The following is a 20,252-nucleotide window of genomic DNA, read 5'->3' on the forward strand; positions in this document are numbered from 1 at the left end:
ATGGCATAACAATGGAAGTAGAAGACTTCATAGCTGTCACTTTTCAATATTGAGTGTGTTTCTACATATCCTTTATATTTGCCATTTTTATGGCTGTTTAATCTATTGAGCAGATTACTTAACTGTTTCCTCACTGTTGAATCCCCGCCATTTTGGATTATTTCCTTAGGATAGTCTGTGTAATGGGATGACAGGGTCAAAAAGCGTAAATATTTTTATGGCTCTTTATGGTTTTTTGCCATCAGCAATATTGTATCGGTTTCTCTACAGCCTTGGCTGGCATTGAATATTATTTTTAAAGAAACAATAACCAAAAAACCCTGAAAAAGTGGTTTTCTTTTTTGTTAACTCAGTATGTCTAAAATGACACCCCATTGTTTTCTTCCTCTCATTTTTTGAGGCAAAGGAAGTGATGTACATTGTGGCTGGTGTTCCTCTACCCAATTTTCAGTTCATAGCACACTAACAGATGTGTAAATAACATTTTGAAATAGGATTCAAAGAACAGGAAGAAGAAGGATAAGCCACAATATGCCAATAATGTCACCAGCGGGTACCAGGATGGAAACCTTGTATTGTAGAGACAAAGATAAATTTCAGTTAAAGTTCGGTGACTTGCCCAAAATCCTAACTGGTTTTAGTATAACTAGTTTAACCAGCTGTTAAGAAACTGGCTATTAAAGAAACTAAGTCTGTGCATGACCAAGTAGGCTGTGATCTCTTCTAATTTGATCACTTTACTCAGATCTCTAATGGATGTTCGTGGTTGGCACACGTATGGATATTTGATCTTGATTGGAGGATAGTTAGTGATTTTTTATTTGCATCAAGTTTTGTTTTCGATATCAACAAATGCATTAAAGTCTTAAGAAAATTAATCGAAATAATGTATCTCTAGTTTGATGTAACAGACATAAGATCACAATAATCTAACACTTAAGATTCCTTCTCCTTGTGTTTAAATGCTATGTTCTATTATGATAATGGAGTTTATGGTTTAATATAAATCCTGGCTGCATTGCCATTGGGTAGTAAATTAAATATTTTATATAATTGTTTGCATTCAGCCACAGTCTTTTATTCCTGAGCAGTGGTTCTCAACCAGGGACAAATTTGTCCCGTATAGGACATTTAGCAATATCTGGAGACTTTATTTTTTTTTTCATTTTTTGCGGTATGTGGGCCTCTAAATGTTGTGGCCTCTCCAGTTGCGGAGCACAGGCTCCGGACGCACAGGCTCAGCGGCCATGGCTCACGGGCCCAGCCGCTCCGTGGCACGTGGGATCCTCCCAGACCGGGGCACGAACCCATGTCCCCTGCATCGGCAGGCAGACTCTCAACCACTGCGCCACCAGGGAAGCCCTGGAGACATTTTTGATTGTCATGACTGGGAGGATGCTAATGACATCTAGTGGGTAGAGGCTAGGGATGCTGTTAAACATCTTATGATGCACAGACCAGCCCTGAACAACAAAGAATTATCTGGCCCATAATGTTAATAGTACTGCTGTTAAGAAATCTGGTCTAGAGTGAACTGGTTTTGGACCTCACTTTTACTTGGGAGTTAATGCTATTTTCAAAATATAGTTTTGTTCATCTCAAGAGAACATGTTTAGAGTCTGAGACTCTGAGCCACCAATCACTGTGCAGTAATTGAAGCCAGTATGATGCAAAGAGTTTCTAGGACCCAGAAGAAGTATCAGCCGGGTGCAGAGTGCTTTTCTGTTGGCTTTCTCACTGTCTATGCGTTGAATATATTTTTATTCACTAAAAGAAGCGAGTGAAGTTCAATGTATTTTGAGAGTGTCTACCGTATAATATTGTGTCACTAAAGTGAAGAACGTTCTCACACAGTGCAAGATGAAATACACTGTATTGAAGGAAAAGTCCAATTATCTTAACACACAAATGTTAGCTGTAGTGGGCCTTTTGTGCTTTGTTATATCAAGTTGTCTCTGTTTTATTAAAAATTTCAATTCTAAAGGCCAAAAGATCAACAAGGGATAAAGATATATTAGTGCTAATTGTTAACCAACCAACAAATATTTACTAAACTCCTTCTTTTATGGGCTTGGCAATGTGCTAATAAGGAATATGGAAACATACATTTATCTCACTTAATTTTCACCTAATTGTCTGATTATTATGAGGTGTAGGTCATGTTATTCCCATTGCATGTATGAGGAAACTGAGGCTCAGAGAGATTAAGTGACTTGTTCAAGGTCACTCAGCTAGTAAGTGTGGGAGCTGTGATTCATTCAAACCCAGGTTGGTCTGACTCTAAAGTTCATTCTCTTAAACACAACTCTCTATGTCCTCCTTAAGAAAGAGGTACTTTCTTTGAGGTGGGGCTAAACCAGCCACCAAAGGATGCCTGCGGAATCTGCTCTGTGGGCCTCTGTTTGATCAGGTGGACTTCCTGTAATTGGGAGAATGAAGACAGGTGCGTGTAAAGCAATGAAGTATTGCCCTCAGGAATAGATGATGAAAAGAGACTATCCCAAGCCTTTTCCATGCCCCTTCAACCCTTCCAGCCCTTCTTTAAAAAAAATAGAGGCACATCCTTCCAATTTTTCCACATTATTCTAGGATAGAGGGAGTCAAGGCCAGTGTAATCTCTGGGATAATTCCATTACTTCTTTAATTCCAGCTGATTTTGATTTCAGCTTATATTTGTGGACCAAAGTGCCAGGTGCTATAGGAGTTAACAGGACAGAGTGTTCTCTATTCTCAAGGATACTGAAAACCTCAGGGTCTTATCATTTTTCCCAGTGCAAGTAGTTACAGACCTATTCTAACCCTGGGCCCTGTGGTAGCCAGTATTCTTCTAGCTTTGAGCATCATACTAAAAAATTTCAAAGGAAGGGAAGTATTCCTTTTCCCCAGAGGTAAGCAAAAGCTGCATTCTCTGGCATTCTTGTCTTGTGCATTTTATGTTCTCTGGCATCTCATACCTGAGTTGATTTCTTACTCCCATCCTCAAGCATTTCCTGTCCAACTGCTGCTTATTCTTTGAGGTATTTTTCTGTACAAAGCAGTTCTTGGTCATCTCAGCCCGTATTGATTATCTCCACCCTAGAACAGTCAGGGCAGAACTGACCTTAAGTCCCAGCTGTACTGCTTATTGGCTGTGTGTTGCAAGGCAAGTCGCTTTACTTCTCTGAGCCTCCATTTCTTTATAGAAAATAATAGCACCTATCTCAGAGTGATCGCACAGGTGAAACACTTAACTTGGAGCCAGGCATATAATAAATATTTAGTAAATATCAGCTATTATCATTATTATTGTCATCATCGTCATTGTCACTGTCTTGGTCATGAACAAATTTGTTCATCTCACTCTCTGGTTTATGAATCTTTGCTGGCTCCCAGTTGCCTGTGGTATCAAATCCAAAGTTCTTAACTTATCATTCATTATCTGGCCCCTACCTACTTTTGTGGTCTTTTCTCCTATATGCTCTTTTTAATATTCCCTTAATTTTCTGATCACTCACCCTTAATGTTCCAACCCCTCTGCCGTGGTTCTCACTGTTCCTTAAAACTGCCGGGGTTTTAGTTGTTTCAGGCCTTTATGGGTACTTTCCCCTCTATCTGGAATAGCTGTCTCCCATCCTCAAATGCCTCTGAATCCAGCTTTATAGCACATTCTCTGTGATGCCCTCTCCAAGCTCCTGCCATTTATTCATCATTCATTCATTCATTCAAGAAGAATATAGTGAACACCTACTGTATGTCATGCACTGCCCTAGAGGCTGGGGCTTTAGCAGTGATCAAAATCCCTATCCTCATGGAGCTTACATTGCTGAGCAGTTAATTTGAACGGACATTTGTTGTCCACCTACAATGTACCCGCCACTGTGCTATGCACTGGGGCACAAAACTGAGTAAGACTTCACCCCTAGCCTCAAGGCTATCATCTGGAGAGAGAAGACCTCTAAACAGATCATTTCCACGCGTCGTGGTAAGGAGCCTAATAGAGTTAACCTGGAGTTTTGTGAAAGCACGGAGATCTTCAGGTAATTTGGGGTTAGGGAGTTTAAAATTTAAGGCATCAAGTGGCAGGAAGAAGGCCTCAAGTGGCGGGCCAGGGTCTGATCCTGGAGGGCCTTGTGGGCTGAGACTAAGGAGTTGGAATTTTTAGCATATATAGTAGTCATTTTCAGACTTGGGTGTGCCTTACATTCACTTGTGGAAATTATTTAAAACTACCTAAAACCAATAAATCTGATGCCCAGGGCCTATCCCAAAGCCCCTGAATCAGAATCCTTGCTGATCTGTATTTTTAGCAGCTTAAAAGATTTCTGATACCCTCCGGGGTTTAAGTACTTTTGCTATGGGAAGCTATTAAAGGTTTGTAAGTAGGGACCTGGCAATCAAACTTGTGTTTTGGAAATATCACAATCGCTCTGACAGAGAATGGATTTGAGAGGGATACTGGAAGTGAAGACAAGCTAGGAGACAGTTTTCTAGATGAGAGATGAAGAGAGTGTGACTTAAGACCCAATGGCTACGGAGATGGACAGATGGATGGAGGGGATGGATTCAGAAGATTCCCATAAAAGAAAAATCAATGCCAATTATGTTCTGGAAGTGATAATAAAGTTTTTAGAGAAAAGATCACAGAAAACATTAATTTATAAATGATAGAGCGTCGAGCTCGGAAAGTAAACATAAACAATCAAGGAATCAGTGAAAACTACGTTTACCATCTCTGATTTTTATTTTCATAACAAATTATACAATTATGCAAGAATGAATATAACGTATGTTTATACATTATATTAAATTGTATCTATTAAGAGTTTCTGCAGTAAATAACACCACTTTCTTCCAATCCTAACAATAACGTACACGTGAAAAAATGTGGTTTAATATGTGATATGAATTCTGGTAATATTTTCATCCATTCGCTGGCACTTTTAATGGGTGTGGCAGTGTTACTGAATCTCAGTCTCCTCTTTAGTTCTAAAACTTGTTATAAAGATGTTTTCCTATGTATGCAAACACCAAAACAAAAAATTTCACAGGTTACCAACTGAGAGGGGGAAAGCAATTGTATTCTGTTATCACAGTAAGTATTTAGTTGAGGAAAAGAAGTATTTAAATAAGCATGTAAATAAAATATTTTCACTTCAAAAAAAATTCCACGTTCGAATTGGCAGGTCTTGGTGACTGATAAGATGTGGAAGCGAGAAAGACAAGGGGTTAGGGGTCCTTTCCAAGTCTCGGACTGCGACCTCTGTATAAATAGTGATATGTTGTGCGGCCACTGACATTGTTCCCCACCAGAGCCCCCTTTTCTATCCTTTACATTACCTGGCAAGTGCCGGGCCCAGAGAAAGTGCTTACTGAATACTGAATCAAATGTGGCTGGGGAGAATCAAGGTCCCCAAGACCCTTTCCTCCAAACACACTTTCTCTTTATTCCTCTGTGCAATGGCTTTAATTCCAGCTTTAGGAAAATCTTTTCGGCATGTGTCTTATTCACAGCTGCCAATTCTCAAATTAATGTATATTGGAATTGAGTCCCCAAAGTGACTGTGGAAAGCTCTTTAAAGGTTTGTTTGTATCACATTGCATAGAATGTGATAGACTTTCAAAATGTTTTATTTAGCTAGTTTCTTCTTTTTCAAGTGCACATGACTACTTTGGGAAAGCCCTGGAGGAAATGTGTATTGGATGCCAGTTCTAGATCAGACTGTGAATTTTTTTCATTATAGAATTGCAATTAGAGAAAGGACAGGGGGAAAATGGGTTTCTCTGCTTGTCTTGGACTGCCTCATTCAAGATCCTGTGGTTGGATTGTCTTTTTGTTATGTATCACCCCACCTAATGAAAAAAGGCTATGAGGTTTAGAAAGAAACTAGGACACTTCTAGTATTGGTTTAGTACTTTCTCTGTCCTGAGGGAAAAGTAGGCAAAGACACCAAAGTGATAATTTTCTCCCGTTTTGTCCCATCTCCCTTTTTCTACCCTCAAGTTGTAGTACAAGCAATTGAGCTGTAGAAAAAAATATTTTAATTTCTCCAGATCCTTTACGTTGCTTTTGACTTGTGTGGTACAGTGGCCCTTAGGAGAGAAATTTCCACACCTCTCTTCATACTTAAGGGAGGAAGACAGGCTAGCCCAGAGGTTCTGAACCATGGTTGCATGTTAGGACCTGGGGAGATTTAAAAACTCTTGACACTCAGGCTGCATCCCAGATCAATTAAATCAGCATAGCTGGGGGGGTTGACCCAGGCAATAGTATTTGTTAAATCTCCCCCGGTGATTCCAAGCTACAGGTGATGTTAAGGACTTCCACACTCGTCAAATAAATCCCATGTGAACATATTTTTCAAGCCCCAGATCAGAACATCAGTGACAGCTCTCATTTCTTGGGTGCCTCTAATGTGTTTTACCCTTTTTTTGTCAGGTCAAGCCTGTTAGCTGGGCAGGGATATGATTCCTTTTCACTTATGCGGCACAGAGGAGATAGGTATCTTGCTCTACATCATACAGCTAAGTGTCTGCCTAACTCCAGATTCTTTAGCTCAGCCAACTATCAGAACAATGTGAGGGTTGATGGAGTTTTGTTTTTCGGGTAGGAGACAGTTTGGTACTTTAAATAGAGCATCAAAAAGTTGAGAATTCATAGACATTTGAATGATTTATGGGACTAATATGCAGCAAATTGAAATCAGGAGTGTTTTAGATTCAGAGACATATGTTAGCTATGCACCTGAGCCTTTGAAGTTGTTGGATTCAAAAAAGGAAGCCAAAAGTAGGAATAGGTATTATTGTCCCCATTTTTCAGCTGAGAAAACTGAGGCCTGGCAAGACTGTCACTTGCCCAAGATCAACAAGTAACCAACAGAGGAGATTTGTGTCCCTCCAGAGCCCATGGTCTTATCACTGTACCATACTGACTCCTGACAAGGAGCTTTGTAGGATGGGAGGGAAGTGGCATGATGGTATATAGGATGGAAAGTCATTCTATTGATAAATTTAGCAATCGGCATAGGAAAAGGTAACAAACCCTGCCTAAAGCTTTCTGCGATCTTGTTATTAAGATGTTTTCTTAGATGACTGAATTGTCTTAGGGTGCCCCATTTAGACTATGGGATTTGGAAATCTTATTAGAGTTTTCTTCAATTAAGTCATTAGACTTTAATGTCATCTGAAGATTTATTTTTATAGTAGGAACATCAATGGAATTCTATGTTAAAGAAGAATTTGTCCATAATCATGTCACCCTAAGATATAAAGGTATCTTCTTTTGTTCATGCTCTGCTGTAGTCGACAGGTTTAGGCTTATGCGGTGTTCTCATAGGTGTGATGCCTGGGAGCTCTTTGAGGTCTGGCTTTTTTCACCTGACACCATATTATAAATATTGCCCCATGCTGCTTTATATGTCTTTATATTTGTCATTTTTGATGCCTATCTTATTTCATCTTGGTTCATCGTTTAGGTAGTCATCTGTTTGGGGGCATTTTAACTTTTCAATGTTATAAATCAGTGTTATGAACACCTTTTGCGTGTAATTTTTTTTCTTCTATGGGATCATTTCTTTAGGATAAGTCCCCAGAGATGGGCTGTTTCTCAAGCTTAATTATGCAAAACTTTGATTTAGAAAACTAATATATTCTCTGAGTATGTAAGTAAATAGATTATTCCTGCTTTTGCTACGTAGATAATGGTTATTTACATTTTCTAAAATTGAAGCAAGTTATACAAAGTTTATTGTGTTAGAAAGTAGCCTTGGGGGCTTCCCTGGTGGCGCAGTGGTTAAGAATCCGCCTGCCAATGCTGGAGACACGGGTTCAATCCGTGGTCCAGGAAGATCACACATGCCGCGGACCAACTAAGCCCGTGCGCCACAACTACTGAGCCTGCGCTCTAGAGCTTGCGAGCCACAACTGCTGAAGCCAGTGAACCACAAGTGCTGAATCCTGCGCGCCTAGAGCCCGTGCTCCACAACAAGAGAAGCCACCGCAGTGAGAAGCCCGCGCACCGCAACGAAGAGTAGCCCCTGCTCGCTGCAACTAGAGAAAGCCTGTGCGCAGCAACGAAGACCCAACACAGCCAAAATTAGTAAATAAATTTATTTTTAAAAAAAGAAAAAAAAACAAGAAAGTAGCCTTGCACTCTTTTGATCCTTTTTGAAATAGAGAACTTAAGTTACTCATTTTTATTACTTTGCTTTGGTTAGAGACCTGCAGTGTTCAGTCAAATGGCTTCTCACCCTTTTCCAGGTGACTGCCTCCAGCCCCGCTACTCAACCTCTTTGCTCAGCAAGAGAGCCTGGTGATTTTTATTTGATAAAGTCCGAGTCTTGAGATTTAGAGAATGAGTGCCCCACCTCAAAATGGACATGCTTTGCGGTTTTTTTTTTTTGCGGTATGCGGGCCTCTCACTGTTGTGGCCTCTCCCGTTGCGGAGCACAGGCTCCGGACGCGCAAGCTCAGCGGCCATGGCTCACAGGCCCAGCCGCTCCGCGGCACGTGGGATCTTGCCGGACCGGGGCACGAACCCGTGTCCCCTGCATCGGCAGATGGACTCTCAACCACTGCGCCACCAGGGAAGCCCCGCTTTGCGTTTTTGAGAAAGCTAATTTGATGTTCTATAATGTCTGGTTAACAAAGATATTTTTCATTTTGTTTCAGGGACACTTGGATTTTTTTCCTGCTTCTGTTTTATTACTAAAATCTACAGTGTGGTGAAAGTGGATTAAAGAATGTCCCCAGAGGCTTCCAGGCACATCACCCTTGCTTTTGAATATATATCTGTAGCTATATGAACATCTATAGAGATATATATGTATGCTTCCAATTGCATGTTTTTAATATCTATCAATTTAAAAACCTCATTGTCCGGCCTCAGTTTGTATGACACAAAATACGATTGTATGGACAAAAAAAAACAGGTTGGAAGGTAGGTTCATTCTAAGTAATATTTTCCTGAAACAATACCATAAAAGGGTTTGATTTAAAGCAATTAGAACAAAGGAAGCACATTTCCTTAAAAAATTAAAGTTGAGTAGACTGGATTTTTGGATGAAAAGTTTTTTCCTTTTTTTCTTCTTCATCTGCTTAGAGCATCAGAACTACTGTCAACTAACTCTTAGGTAAAATGTGAAAATTTCCAATTTAAGTTGATTGTACAAACTATATTACACCTTTGTATCTGGGTGATCACTTAAAAAATATGCATTGGTTTGGCATATAGAATTTATGGAATACCAGATACTGCTGTCTTATTCCTCAATTAAATCGGCACATTTCTGGTTGTTGGTTGTCTTTTTTTTTTTTTTTTTTTTTTTTTTTTTTTTTTTTTTTTTTTTATGCGTTACGCGGGCCTCTCACTGTTGTGGCCTCTCCCGTTGCGGAGGACAGGCTCCGGACGCGCAGGCTCAGCGGCCATGGCTCACGGGCCCAGCCGCTCCGCGGCATGTGGGATCTTCCCAGACCAGGGCACGAACCCGTGTCCCCTGCATCGGCAGGCGGACTCTCAACCACTGCGCCACCAGGGAAGCCCTGGTTGTCTTTTTTTGTTTGCTGCCTTTGGAGGCTGAGAATGTGCAAGTGTGACTTAGTTGTGTGTAGATACAAAATCTTTGGAGTCAATTTTCTTGGATTTCTTTGCTTCTACTCAACAATAGTCCGGCGTTACAACTTCCCAAATTATGGGAATTTGTATTGCAAGCATTCTTTGAGCTTGCAGTTTGGGGGGAGCAGTCATGAAAATCATACATTGTTCTGTGATAAATTTTATTGATAAATATTGGTCTTATTGAGGTAAACGTTTGAAAACTATCTACACATACCCTTCAATTCATGAACGTTCTCAAAGCCGCCCTCAAGCTGAGGAATATGTGTTGGTGGGTGCAGGGAGCAAAGAGGTGGTGTTGCCCTTGAAGGGGAGTCTGGAATGAGGAGGGACAGGGTCAGGGGGCTGCATTCTGAGAGAGTGGGAGACGGAGTAAGAGCTGACTAGTTGCCTCAGGGAAGAAGAAACTAGTTCAGTAACCAGTAGTAGGCCTTCCTCTGCATTGGAAGGAGCAGGGTTGTGATGGGGCCTGGAGCAGACTGGAAGGGGTGGGGGGTGAATGGAGTGGCTCCAGAAAGTCAAAGGTGTCTCTTGACAGTGGCATTTTCAGGTCCTCTCAACCCTCTTTTTTTTTTTTTAAATGTTGATCTGCTCTAGGGATCAGCCCTTGGTTCTTTAAAAGAAGATGCTGGGGGTAGGAGTTTATTCATTTATTTATTTATTTTTGCTGTGCTGGGTCTTCGTTTCTGTGCGAGGGCTTTCTCTAGTTGTGGCGAGCGGGGGCCTCTCACTGTCGCGGCCTCTCCCGTTGCGGAGCACAGACTCCAGACGCGCAGGCTCAGTAGTTGTGGCTCACGGGCCTAGTTGCTCCGCGGCATGTGGGATCTTCCCGGACCAGGGCGCGAACCCGTGTCCCCTGCATCGGCAGGCGGATTCTCAACCACTGTGCCACCAGGGAAGCCCCCTCTCAACCCTCTTGCATTCAGTCTCGGAATCGAAGGCCGAGCCCTAAACCCTGCCTGAGAGGAGGAACTTCTCTGAGGCGACGGATACCTTGGAACCTGGCCCCTTCTCTAAATACTGTGCACTAAGCAGTGTTCCAGCTTCGGGGGACTCTGCTCCCACCAGGTTTGCTGCCTGATAGTTTGATCGGAGCTCACGAGCTCACTTGCTTGCACTGGTGGTAGTAGTTTTCTAGATGGTAAATGTATTTCTGCAGCACGAGAAGGTCATCGCCTGGACGTTGTTCATTAACCAAGGTTAAAGGCGACCACGGGCGGGTCTCATGGCAGCCATCTTTGAACATCTCGAAATAACAGCGCGTAGGTCAGTATTCAGATTTTGGAGTGAAAAATGGAGAAGAGCACTTTCCTTTGATTGAAACAGGGATGAATAGCTCCCTGAGCCTCCGAGCGAGCGTGGAAGCAGGAGGGCGCAGCTCCTTGCACCACTGCTGATGAGATTATGGGAAGAAGGGCTACTAGTATGTCAAGCACATCGACTTGAGAGGAACTAGTGGGCTCTTAAGTTTTAGGCATATTTGCTTATCTCATCTGTGCCCGGTGTTTTCACATGTCATGGTTGGTGTTAGAGGCTGCGCCATGCTCCTGCCTCTTGTTGTGTAAACCCTGGTGAGTCGGGACTCAGGGTGTATGTGTGTGTGTGGGGGAGGGGTGGGTGACAACGGTGTTGGTGTGGCTGAATTGTGCCGAGGGAGGTGTCCTGGTCGTGAGTAGCAAGACGGAAGGGCCAGGAGCCCGGTGGGGGTGAGCCAGGTGCTGGGCAGTACTGCTTCCTAAAACAAAGCCTATTCAGCCCAACCCCCCAAACCTCATGGCCTTGAGACTAAGGCTGGCATTTGGGAGCCCCGCAAACCGCCTGGCCCCATTTTTCCACTCTGCCCACCCATCCCCACTTTTGTTGTTTTTTTAAAAATGTTATTTTGTATGAGAGCATAGTTGATTAACAATGTGTTAGTTTCAGGAGTACAGCAAAGTGAATCAGTTATACATATACATGTATCCATTCTTTTTCAGATTCTTTTCCCGTATAGGTTATTACGGAATATTGAGTAGAGTCCCCTGTGCGCTACAGTAGGTTCCCATTAGTTATCTATTTTATACATAGTAGTGTGTATTAATCCCAAACTCCTAATTTGTCCCTCCTCCCACCTTTCCCCTTTGGTAACCATAAGTTTGTTTTCCAAGCCTGACCACCCTTACTTTGGAATCCTTTTTATTCACAGAGGACTCAGCAGATTCCCCTCTTCCAGCAAGCCCCTCAAGATGACTCCCCCCTCCCACTGCATATTCCTTATATTGGAATAGTGCGATGTGAAACATTGGAGCCCGTCTGTTTCATTCTGCTGCGTACTACAATTAGTTTCCCCCCGTTTCCTCTGTTCCAGCAAAAGAGAAGGGATCGAGAACTAGTTATGTGTCTCCCTCTCTTATGTGTTTTCCATGGAGCTTGGCATAATAACCAGATACACGCATTAAAATTAGACTTTATTCAGCATATTTAAGAAGAATATACCAAGGACAGATTAACAGCACCTATTTAAGAAACACAAACATTACTTAATAATATTTAGTTAAACCACAAACATCAATCTCTCTGTATTCCCCACGCAGGAGTCCGTTATTCCTGTCCAGCAAGATCATGTACTGTAACCATTTTGGAAAGGATCCAATTAAAGCCAAACAATATATGAAACCTTGTCCTTGGGCAGAGCCTCCGAGACTACTGACCCGTGTAACAGTAATGGTGTATGGATTTGACTGGGGTGTGAAGGGGTTTCTCTTCTTGCTGGGGGGAGGAGGATTAAGTCCACCCCTTTTGTGCACCTGAAGGTAAGTTGTGCCAGTGGGAACTTGGCCCCAGGATTGTCGTTTGGCAATCCTTTGAAAAGGCACTTTTAAATTACAAATACTTTTGATAAGGAAAAGGAAAAATTCGAATTCAAAATTTAAAATACTAAAGAAAACTGTTTATTGACTGAATGCATTTTCCTCCTGCTTTCAGTCTCAAAAACAGCACATAAAATTTGGTATTAAAGGCAGTTTTAGAAATTATTCAATATATATAGCTTTCAGCTTTAATATTTTTATTCTTAAAATATAATAAACTCATCTCATAGTTCTCTTTTCTTGTCTGATGCAAATGCCATTGCTATACGATTGTAATTCTCAAACATCTTAGCTGTGACCCCCGGAGGAGTCCCACTACTTCTTTATGTATTTACCCATCTATGCTCTCTTATCTCTCAGGCAACCGATCAAAGAAAAAAAAAAAAAAACTAAACAGAGCAGCCTTTTTCTGGTTTTTGGTGCTGCTCTGGGAGGGCAGGGATGGTGGCAATATAGATCTGCTCGATGCAAACCCTGCCAGTTCACAGTCAGGCACTGGTTGGATCTTGAGACTACATCATTCTTTCCATCCTGCTAACAGGACTCCAATAGCCTGTCCTGGGGCCTTTACTCTTTAAGGATGAAAGGATTGTCTTTTTTGATTCTGCATTCTATACAATGAATGGAAAACGGGCGTACCAGTGCCAAGCATGTTGAGGAGAACTGCCAGCGAGGACTTTGGCCAAGACGATTAAGTCACAGTAATGACCAACTGTACCAGAATAAGTTCTCACCTGTCGTATATTATACCAGGGATTTAAGGAATGAAAGGCACCACTTCCTGCCACCCCACCTTGGAGCCTCTTATACATCCTGCAGGATACACTTTAAAAAGAAAACTTTACACACAAATATACTATGTTCTACTTCAGAAACTGACCAAGGTGTGGGTCACAAATAGAATTCTGCATGCATTTTATTAACTAACTTTACATGTACGTACTACCCAATTTTGAGGGTGACACTATCTACGGACACATAAATCTAATATCTAGCACCTTATCTCCAAGAACACATATTTTATATACAGTAATAGCTTACATTTAGAAGAATTACTACAGAAAGGAATACACCACTGAAACAGACAAAAATACCAAATTTTTAACATTAAAGTTGTAGCACAGATGTATGGAGGGGGGAATCCACTCAACTTTGAAGCACCAAACTAAAACCAATCTTGTTTTTGCCTGTATTTTAGAACAAGAGAGATCCAGTAACGAATCCTTGGCCATAGCAAACCTCTTGTGAGTGTACAAGTTACTGTGTTTTCCCCTTGGTGTGTATACTTTGAGATATGCAAGCTTTGAGAGGCAGTGATGGGAACATCTGACACCCATTGGTGACCTTCATTTACCTTGAGGATTCTTATTCTACTTACCAAAGAGCAGTGAACTTTAGCTATGGATTTTAGCCCTCCTAGTTCTTCCTTCAGCCAGTCTTGCTGCTTTTAGCAGAAGACTGCTGTAAGCAAGCTGGGCCTTTGCCGTAGAGGAAGAGATTGTAAGTAACTGGAAAGAATTTATGACAAGAGCCTCTCTTCTTTTTGACTTTTAGGCTATGATCTGTTCTTTGTGGTTCACTGCTTCTGTCTCCTCATGCCTAAGCTTGGTGGGGCTTTGAGGGGGCCAGGAGCACCTGTCTGGCCCACAGAAAATGAGAGAGACACAGATAAGGACTGAGAGGGTTAAAAGCCATGACGGACCAGATTTTCTCTTATCATCTTGGTAACTGGCTCATGGCCAACTGTTCCTTTAATCTTTTGTCTGCTCTAGGGGGAAAAGACATTTTGCTTAGAGAAGCCTCTCCTGACAGCCCGAGGGTTTGTCTTAAAGAGGAATACAATAAAAAAGACATTATGAGGGGAAAACACTTCTTTTGATTTTTTTCCTCAAATTATGGGGGAAGGCAGTTATGAGAAAAAAATACAGTCCACTAGTTGAAATTGGTACTCTCTGTTTTATCCCAACAACCTCTGTGGGTTTTATCTTGGAGCATTCAAATTACCAGATGATGGCATAATTTTTCTCTTCCAAATGGTGTATTTCAGACATTTTTTTTTTTTTTTTTTGCGGTACACAGGCCTCTCACCGCTGTGGCTTTGCCCGTTGCGGAGCACAGGCTCCGGACGTGCAGGCTCAGCGGCCATGGCTCACGGGCCCAGCCACTCCGCGGCACGTGGGATCTTCCCGTACCGGGGCACGAACCCGTGTCCCCTGCATCGGCAGGCGGACTCTCAACCACTGCGCCACCAGGGAAGCCCCAATTTCAGACATTTTAAAGAGCATTTTGGCCAAGTCTAAGAAAGAAAGCCAGTTTAATCTTGTATATTACTCTTCAGGTAGTATGAAAAAAATCTTTTGAAGTAACTTTACCTAGCTTAATTGGTTAATTACATAGAAAATAAGGCAATATCAGGCACCTTACAATTTTATAGGTACATTTTTTTAGTGTTTTTCTTTTTTTTTTGCTGAAATAATTGGACAGTATCTACAGGGTTGAATGTGCTCCCAAAGATGTGTTGTAGTGTGTGTGTTTTTGGTGTGAGGTGCCTACCTCCTCCTATTATAAAATGGCACTTTTCCTTACCTGTTGAATTTGAAGTAGGTATCCCCTCATCTCTAAATTGGATTGGAGTTGGGGAGGAGACAGAAAAATACCTTTAATCCTATTGCTCACTTCGGTCCTTCCCTGCTGCCACGGGCCCCTGGGTCCCTGTGAACCTGTCAGCTCTGGGTGGGCAGGGATGAACAGGGGTGAATGAGCACACAGAGCTTCAAGCATGGGATGTTCCTGAAGGGCCAGCACAGCGGGGGCAGGGGGAGTGAGGCAGGTGAAGGCAGTGGGCATGATGGCGGGAGGTAGGCGGGGGTGGGGTGGGGTGGGGGTGGGGCGGAAGTGTAGAGGACTTCCGGGCAGCTGGTATTTGTGGTGCCATAAGAAGATGGGCCCTCACAGTCACAGAAGCCAGGGGCTCGCTCCTTATTACTGCCTTCCCAAGCTCGTTGAAATTGGTGTGTGAGTCAAAGCACCTGCGACTCCCTGGCAAACTGGAGGCTCTATTATTCTTAACTAAGGAAATCATTAAATTGGAAACCACATCATTTCAAAGTCTGGTTCGTCTGGCTCCTGGACTTTAATGGGATTTTTACTGCGCATATGAAGTGGCCTTGGCAAAAGAATACCTCCTTTAAAAACATTTAGGGAAAGCTATCGCACATGAGGGTCTGTGCGGCTAATGATGGCTTTTGCGTGTGCTTTCAGATTCTCAAATGACAAAACAGTATGTGCGGTAAGACCTCATTAAGTTGATAGTGTTTTATTCAAAACAGCATAAAACTTGAGGCAGTTGCTATCTCCAAGCTAACTAGAGGCCCTATTGTTCATTAAGAAGGACATGTCAGCAAAGCGGAATGCTCTGAATTCAAAGGTCCTCTTTTCCAGTTCCCTATTTTCAAAAGGTTTTCACCTTTGAAAAAGGCAGTTTGCTATGAGAATGAACAATGACTGAAATAGGGCAAAGAGGAACTTGCAAAAGGAAATCGGTGAGCCTCGGTGCCCTGGAGGACGTCGTGTGTGCCATTACACGAACTTACCACACTCGGACAGGTTCTGCTTCCACTTTGATTTGGGATTTTGGCAAACAATTTTCTGATACACTTTGAAGGGGCTGAGCTTTAAAAATAAAACAAGAAGTTCAGTTTCAACAAAATAGTTGGAGACACTTATGTCTGAAATCCTGTTTCCTACCCAGGTAAGCATTTCTACTCAGAGGACAGGCTATAGCAACCTCTAACTCCTTTGACCATGAAAGATCTTCAAGGCAATACCCCTCCCCGCATAGAAGGACTGGTCACACAGGCCATTTCTTCACCCAGATATCCTTTGAGGACAGGTCGATACAAGAGTTTGGCAATAAACTGGTATCATAAATTTATGACTATTAATTCACTTTATATGTTTTGGTAGAAAAATGAATGATTTCCAAAGGTAAACTTCAGCCCCCATGTCTTGTCTGAACCACAAGTTCCAAATTAATGGGGTTGAAATCAATAGGATTTTCGTGGATATAGCGAACTGATGGGTCAGCTCAATGTTCTTTGGGTCTACCCTGCTCCTTTCCTAAATTCTGAACATGGCAATGCCAAATTCCCATGCAGACTTATTCACAGCTCCAATACACTGCTGTTTACCTCTCCCCCTTGAGATGCTCATGTTGGAATCTGTCAGGAGGAAGAGATAAAATATAAGTGAGCTTGGCTTTTAAATGAACGAAATTTGAGTTCTAATACAGACATGGTCATCCCAGAAGAATGAGACTAAACTCTGAATATGGCCATCTTTGTATACAACCACCGGATTAACCATTTTTTTCAATCAAATACTCCTTCCTCTCCCTCCACCCATATTAACATTGGATTTCTGCTCGAACACGTGACTGACCACAGAGTTGCTTTAATTTGATCTTCAGGTGGATCAAAAATACCGTTTTGACCATTTTTTGGTTCCATGTCATTTGGTGATGTCGATACGGTCTGTGCCCTCAGAAATAAACAAGTATATTCCCACCCAAAGTGATTTCGGGGTTTGGGATTTGAAAACTCTTCCTCTGTATTGACCCTAGGGATAATTTAGATATTGTAAAGATTTTCCCAAAGTGATATATTTCAACAGCAATAATTAGGATAAGTCTGACCTGAACGCTTTGATTTACGATTGTCTGGAATAGGTCAGATGCTTGCCAGGTATTGAGAAACCATTCTGTCATTTCTGACTATACTTCTCTCCCACATCTGCGGAGAGCTTAAAGGCTTCAGAGAGAGCCACAGGTGGAAGAGATGCATGGATGGGTGTGCCTGGAGGAAGGAAAACGTTTATCCTGCCTTACTTTCACCCCATGAGGAGATCATATGTCTTGTCTATGATCTCATGGACACAAAAAGATTTCTAGTGGGCACATCACTCTTGATTGGCAGTGTGAGTTTTGTAGGACTCTGGCCACGCCTAGTTGAATTTCTTTTTTTTTTTTTCCTGGAAATACTGGAGATTTGGAGGATTCTTATGAGCATCTCGATTTGATCACAAAAGGGAAAATTGGAAAATGGTGGCATGATTTCGGTCCCACTATTATTCAAATAGGAGACAGAAAATAGTGTCACGTGACAATTTTCCACTTGCATGAGACAATTTTGGTCTCAGCCCATGCACAAACCCAGGATTTTATAGAAAAAAGTCAACTGTTTAACCCCACGGATGTGTGTGATTTCTCTATCTTCTCCTTTGGACTTAGCTTTCCATTTCAAACATGCCCTATTATCCTCTTCCACTTTTCTGGATCCCTTTAGATGACCTAGAAACCTTCTTGGTTTTTAACTACACAGTGCCCTTAGATTCCGTAATAGCCTTTGCACCAGATTCTGGGGGCCCTTCAGTCTAGAATTTGTCTCATATGTTGATCAGTCAGTCAGGTCATGCTTCCTGGGCTCCATGAATGACTTGCTCCATTGCTTTTCTTTCCCTTGAACATGGGCTGTAGCCCTTGCCCATGAACTCAGAAGTCCTTAAGTTCACCAGTATCATCTTCCTTTTCCCCCAGAGCAAAAGTTGACACATGGTAGCTCTGGGGAGACACACAGAATACCAGGCATGGGTCCAAAATGGATAGCCCTTGTTGCTTTAAGAAATTTAGAGCCTAATAACTTTTTTGGGGGGGAATTTCAGTCAGAATCCTCAAGTCCCTTCTTTCAGGGGCACATTTTTAAGGGAAGACCCCAGTTCCTACCTCTTCCATATATTTATCTACCTTGTTGCGAGAGGGTGTGTGCAGAACCTTTGCCTGGAATGGCATGGGTTGGCATCAATGCGATTGTGGACGGTCCATTTAAGAGAAAGCTGCCCCTGTGTTCTGTGGACAGTTCAAGGTTTACCTTAGAACCAACTTCAAGGCGAAGTGGCAGAATCATGAGAAGGGATGATCTTGCCTTCAGTTCCACCCTCGGTGCCGGCTTCGGTTCCAGGCAGGTCTGGGTGGCTGTCGTCTTTGGGGGGCTTCTCCTTGCAGAAGAACTTCTTCAGCATATCCTGGATCTCCTTCTTGATGGTCTTGTGCATGTAGCCATAGATGTAGGGGTGGATGCAGCACTGCAGGAAGAAAAGCCAGATAATTATGGTGATCACCCACTGGGGTACCTTGGTTTGGACATCCACCCACACGGCCAAAACCGCTAGAAAGCAGTAGGGCCCCAGGGACAGCACGTAGGAGAAGATGATGAGGAAGATCACTTTAGCAGCTTTGCACTGGTAGCACCTGGGCAGAGGGGGGTCGCCGGTGCTGTTTCGATGACTGACTGGGAGACTCTCTGTGATGTTCACCGCCTCAATGTCATCCTCGCTGAAATGGATGTCATCCTCACCAAACTCCATGTCATCTTCACCCAAGTCAATGTTGCACTGGGTGACCTCTAGGCGGCCCTTGTCTGCCTTCTTGCTGCTCTGAATTTTGGTGCTGCCTTCGCCGGCCACCAAGCTGCTTTCTCTGACCTCCTCACTGCCCTTGGCCTCCACGCTCCCCTCACCGGTCTCCACGCTCCCTTCTTTGGCCTTCCTGCTGCCATCCTTGGCTTCCACACTGCCCTCCTTGGCCTTGACCTCACCTTCATCCTGGCAGTGGAACTCGCTCTCACCCTGGAACTCAATCTTTTTGTCTCCCTCTTCGTCCTCATTCTCCACGTGGTCCTTGGCTCGCACCTCCAAGCTGTGGCTCTTGACGTTGTAGAGCAGAGCGTGCTGCCGGCGGGCTGCACCGAACACCACAGAGTAGCAGGCGATCATGACAATCAGCGGGATGATGACGAAGGACACGACGCTGAGAATGGTGTAGCTGGGGCTGGCCCCCCAGATCATGGAGCAGAGGGCATTGCGCTCATCAAAGGCAGCCTGGCCCCAGCCATAGAGTGGGGGTGTGCTCTGCAGGATGGCCACGATCCAGGTGCCGTAGAGGAGCATGTAACCCCGGCGCGGGGTCATCTTGGCCGGGTAGGAGAGAGGGTGGATGATGGACAGGTAGCGATCCACCGACACCACGACGATGGTGTTGACGCTGGCAAAGGCGAACAGGTGAGTGAGGCTAACCAGGGCGGTACAGAAGTGGCTGTTGAGGGGCCAGAAAAAGGGCACGGAGGTGGCCACCACCCAGGGGGCCACGAGTGAAATCTGCAGCAGGTCAGTGACGAGGAGGTTAAAGATGAAGCGGTTGGTCACCTGCAGCAGCTGCGGCTTGCGCTGCAGCACGAGCGCCAGCACTATGTTGCCCACGAAGGAGGCGGTGAGGAAGATGAGCAGGACGCTCGAGCGGATGATGCCGTGCGCCAGGCTGATGGGCATTTTGGAGAGGGGCACGCACGTGTGGCTGCTGTTGTTTTCGCGCGTGCTGTTGGTGCAGGTGGACGCCATGGCGGCGGCGGGGGCGGGCAGGAGGCAGGTGCAGGCGCGGAGCGGGCACCGGCGGGCGGCGAAGGGGCGCAGGGACCACACTCACCGCCTAGGCTGGGGACGAAAGAAACACGCGGGGCTGGGTTAGTCCCCCTGCCGGGGAGGAAGAGGGGCGCTTCCGCGCCGGGCAGCGGCGCTGCAGGACCCCGGCCCCGGGGCCCTCGCGCGGCTCCAGTCCGCGTTCGGGCAGTTTCTATGAATCCTTCTCTTACTCTGGGTCTCTCTGCCTCTCCCTCTGGGGGTCTCCGAGTCCCCCCGACCCCCACCCCTGTGTTCCGCTGGCGCGCGCGCGCGCGTTCCCTGCGCGTCTCCCACACTATCTGGGG

The 20,252-nt window shown here is 43.9% G+C and overlaps 1 protein-coding gene across 1 annotated transcript; it reads right to left on the reverse strand.

Moving 5' to 3' along the window:
• Positions 1-18,375: 18,375 nt before the first annotated feature.
• GPR101 (G protein-coupled receptor 101) lies at positions 18,376-19,887 on the reverse strand. The gene has a single exon (XM_065901368.1). It carries the CDS (start codon positions 19,885-19,887, stop codon positions 18,376-18,378), a length of 1,512 nt encoding a protein of 503 aa, XP_065757440.1.
• Positions 19,888-20,252: the final 365 nt, after the last annotated feature.

Source organism: Phocoena phocoena, chromosome X (genome assembly GCF_963924675.1).
Source record: "Phocoena phocoena chromosome X, mPhoPho1.1, whole genome shotgun sequence".
In the NCBI taxonomy this organism is placed as follows: domain Eukaryota; kingdom Metazoa; phylum Chordata; class Mammalia; order Artiodactyla; family Phocoenidae; genus Phocoena; species Phocoena phocoena.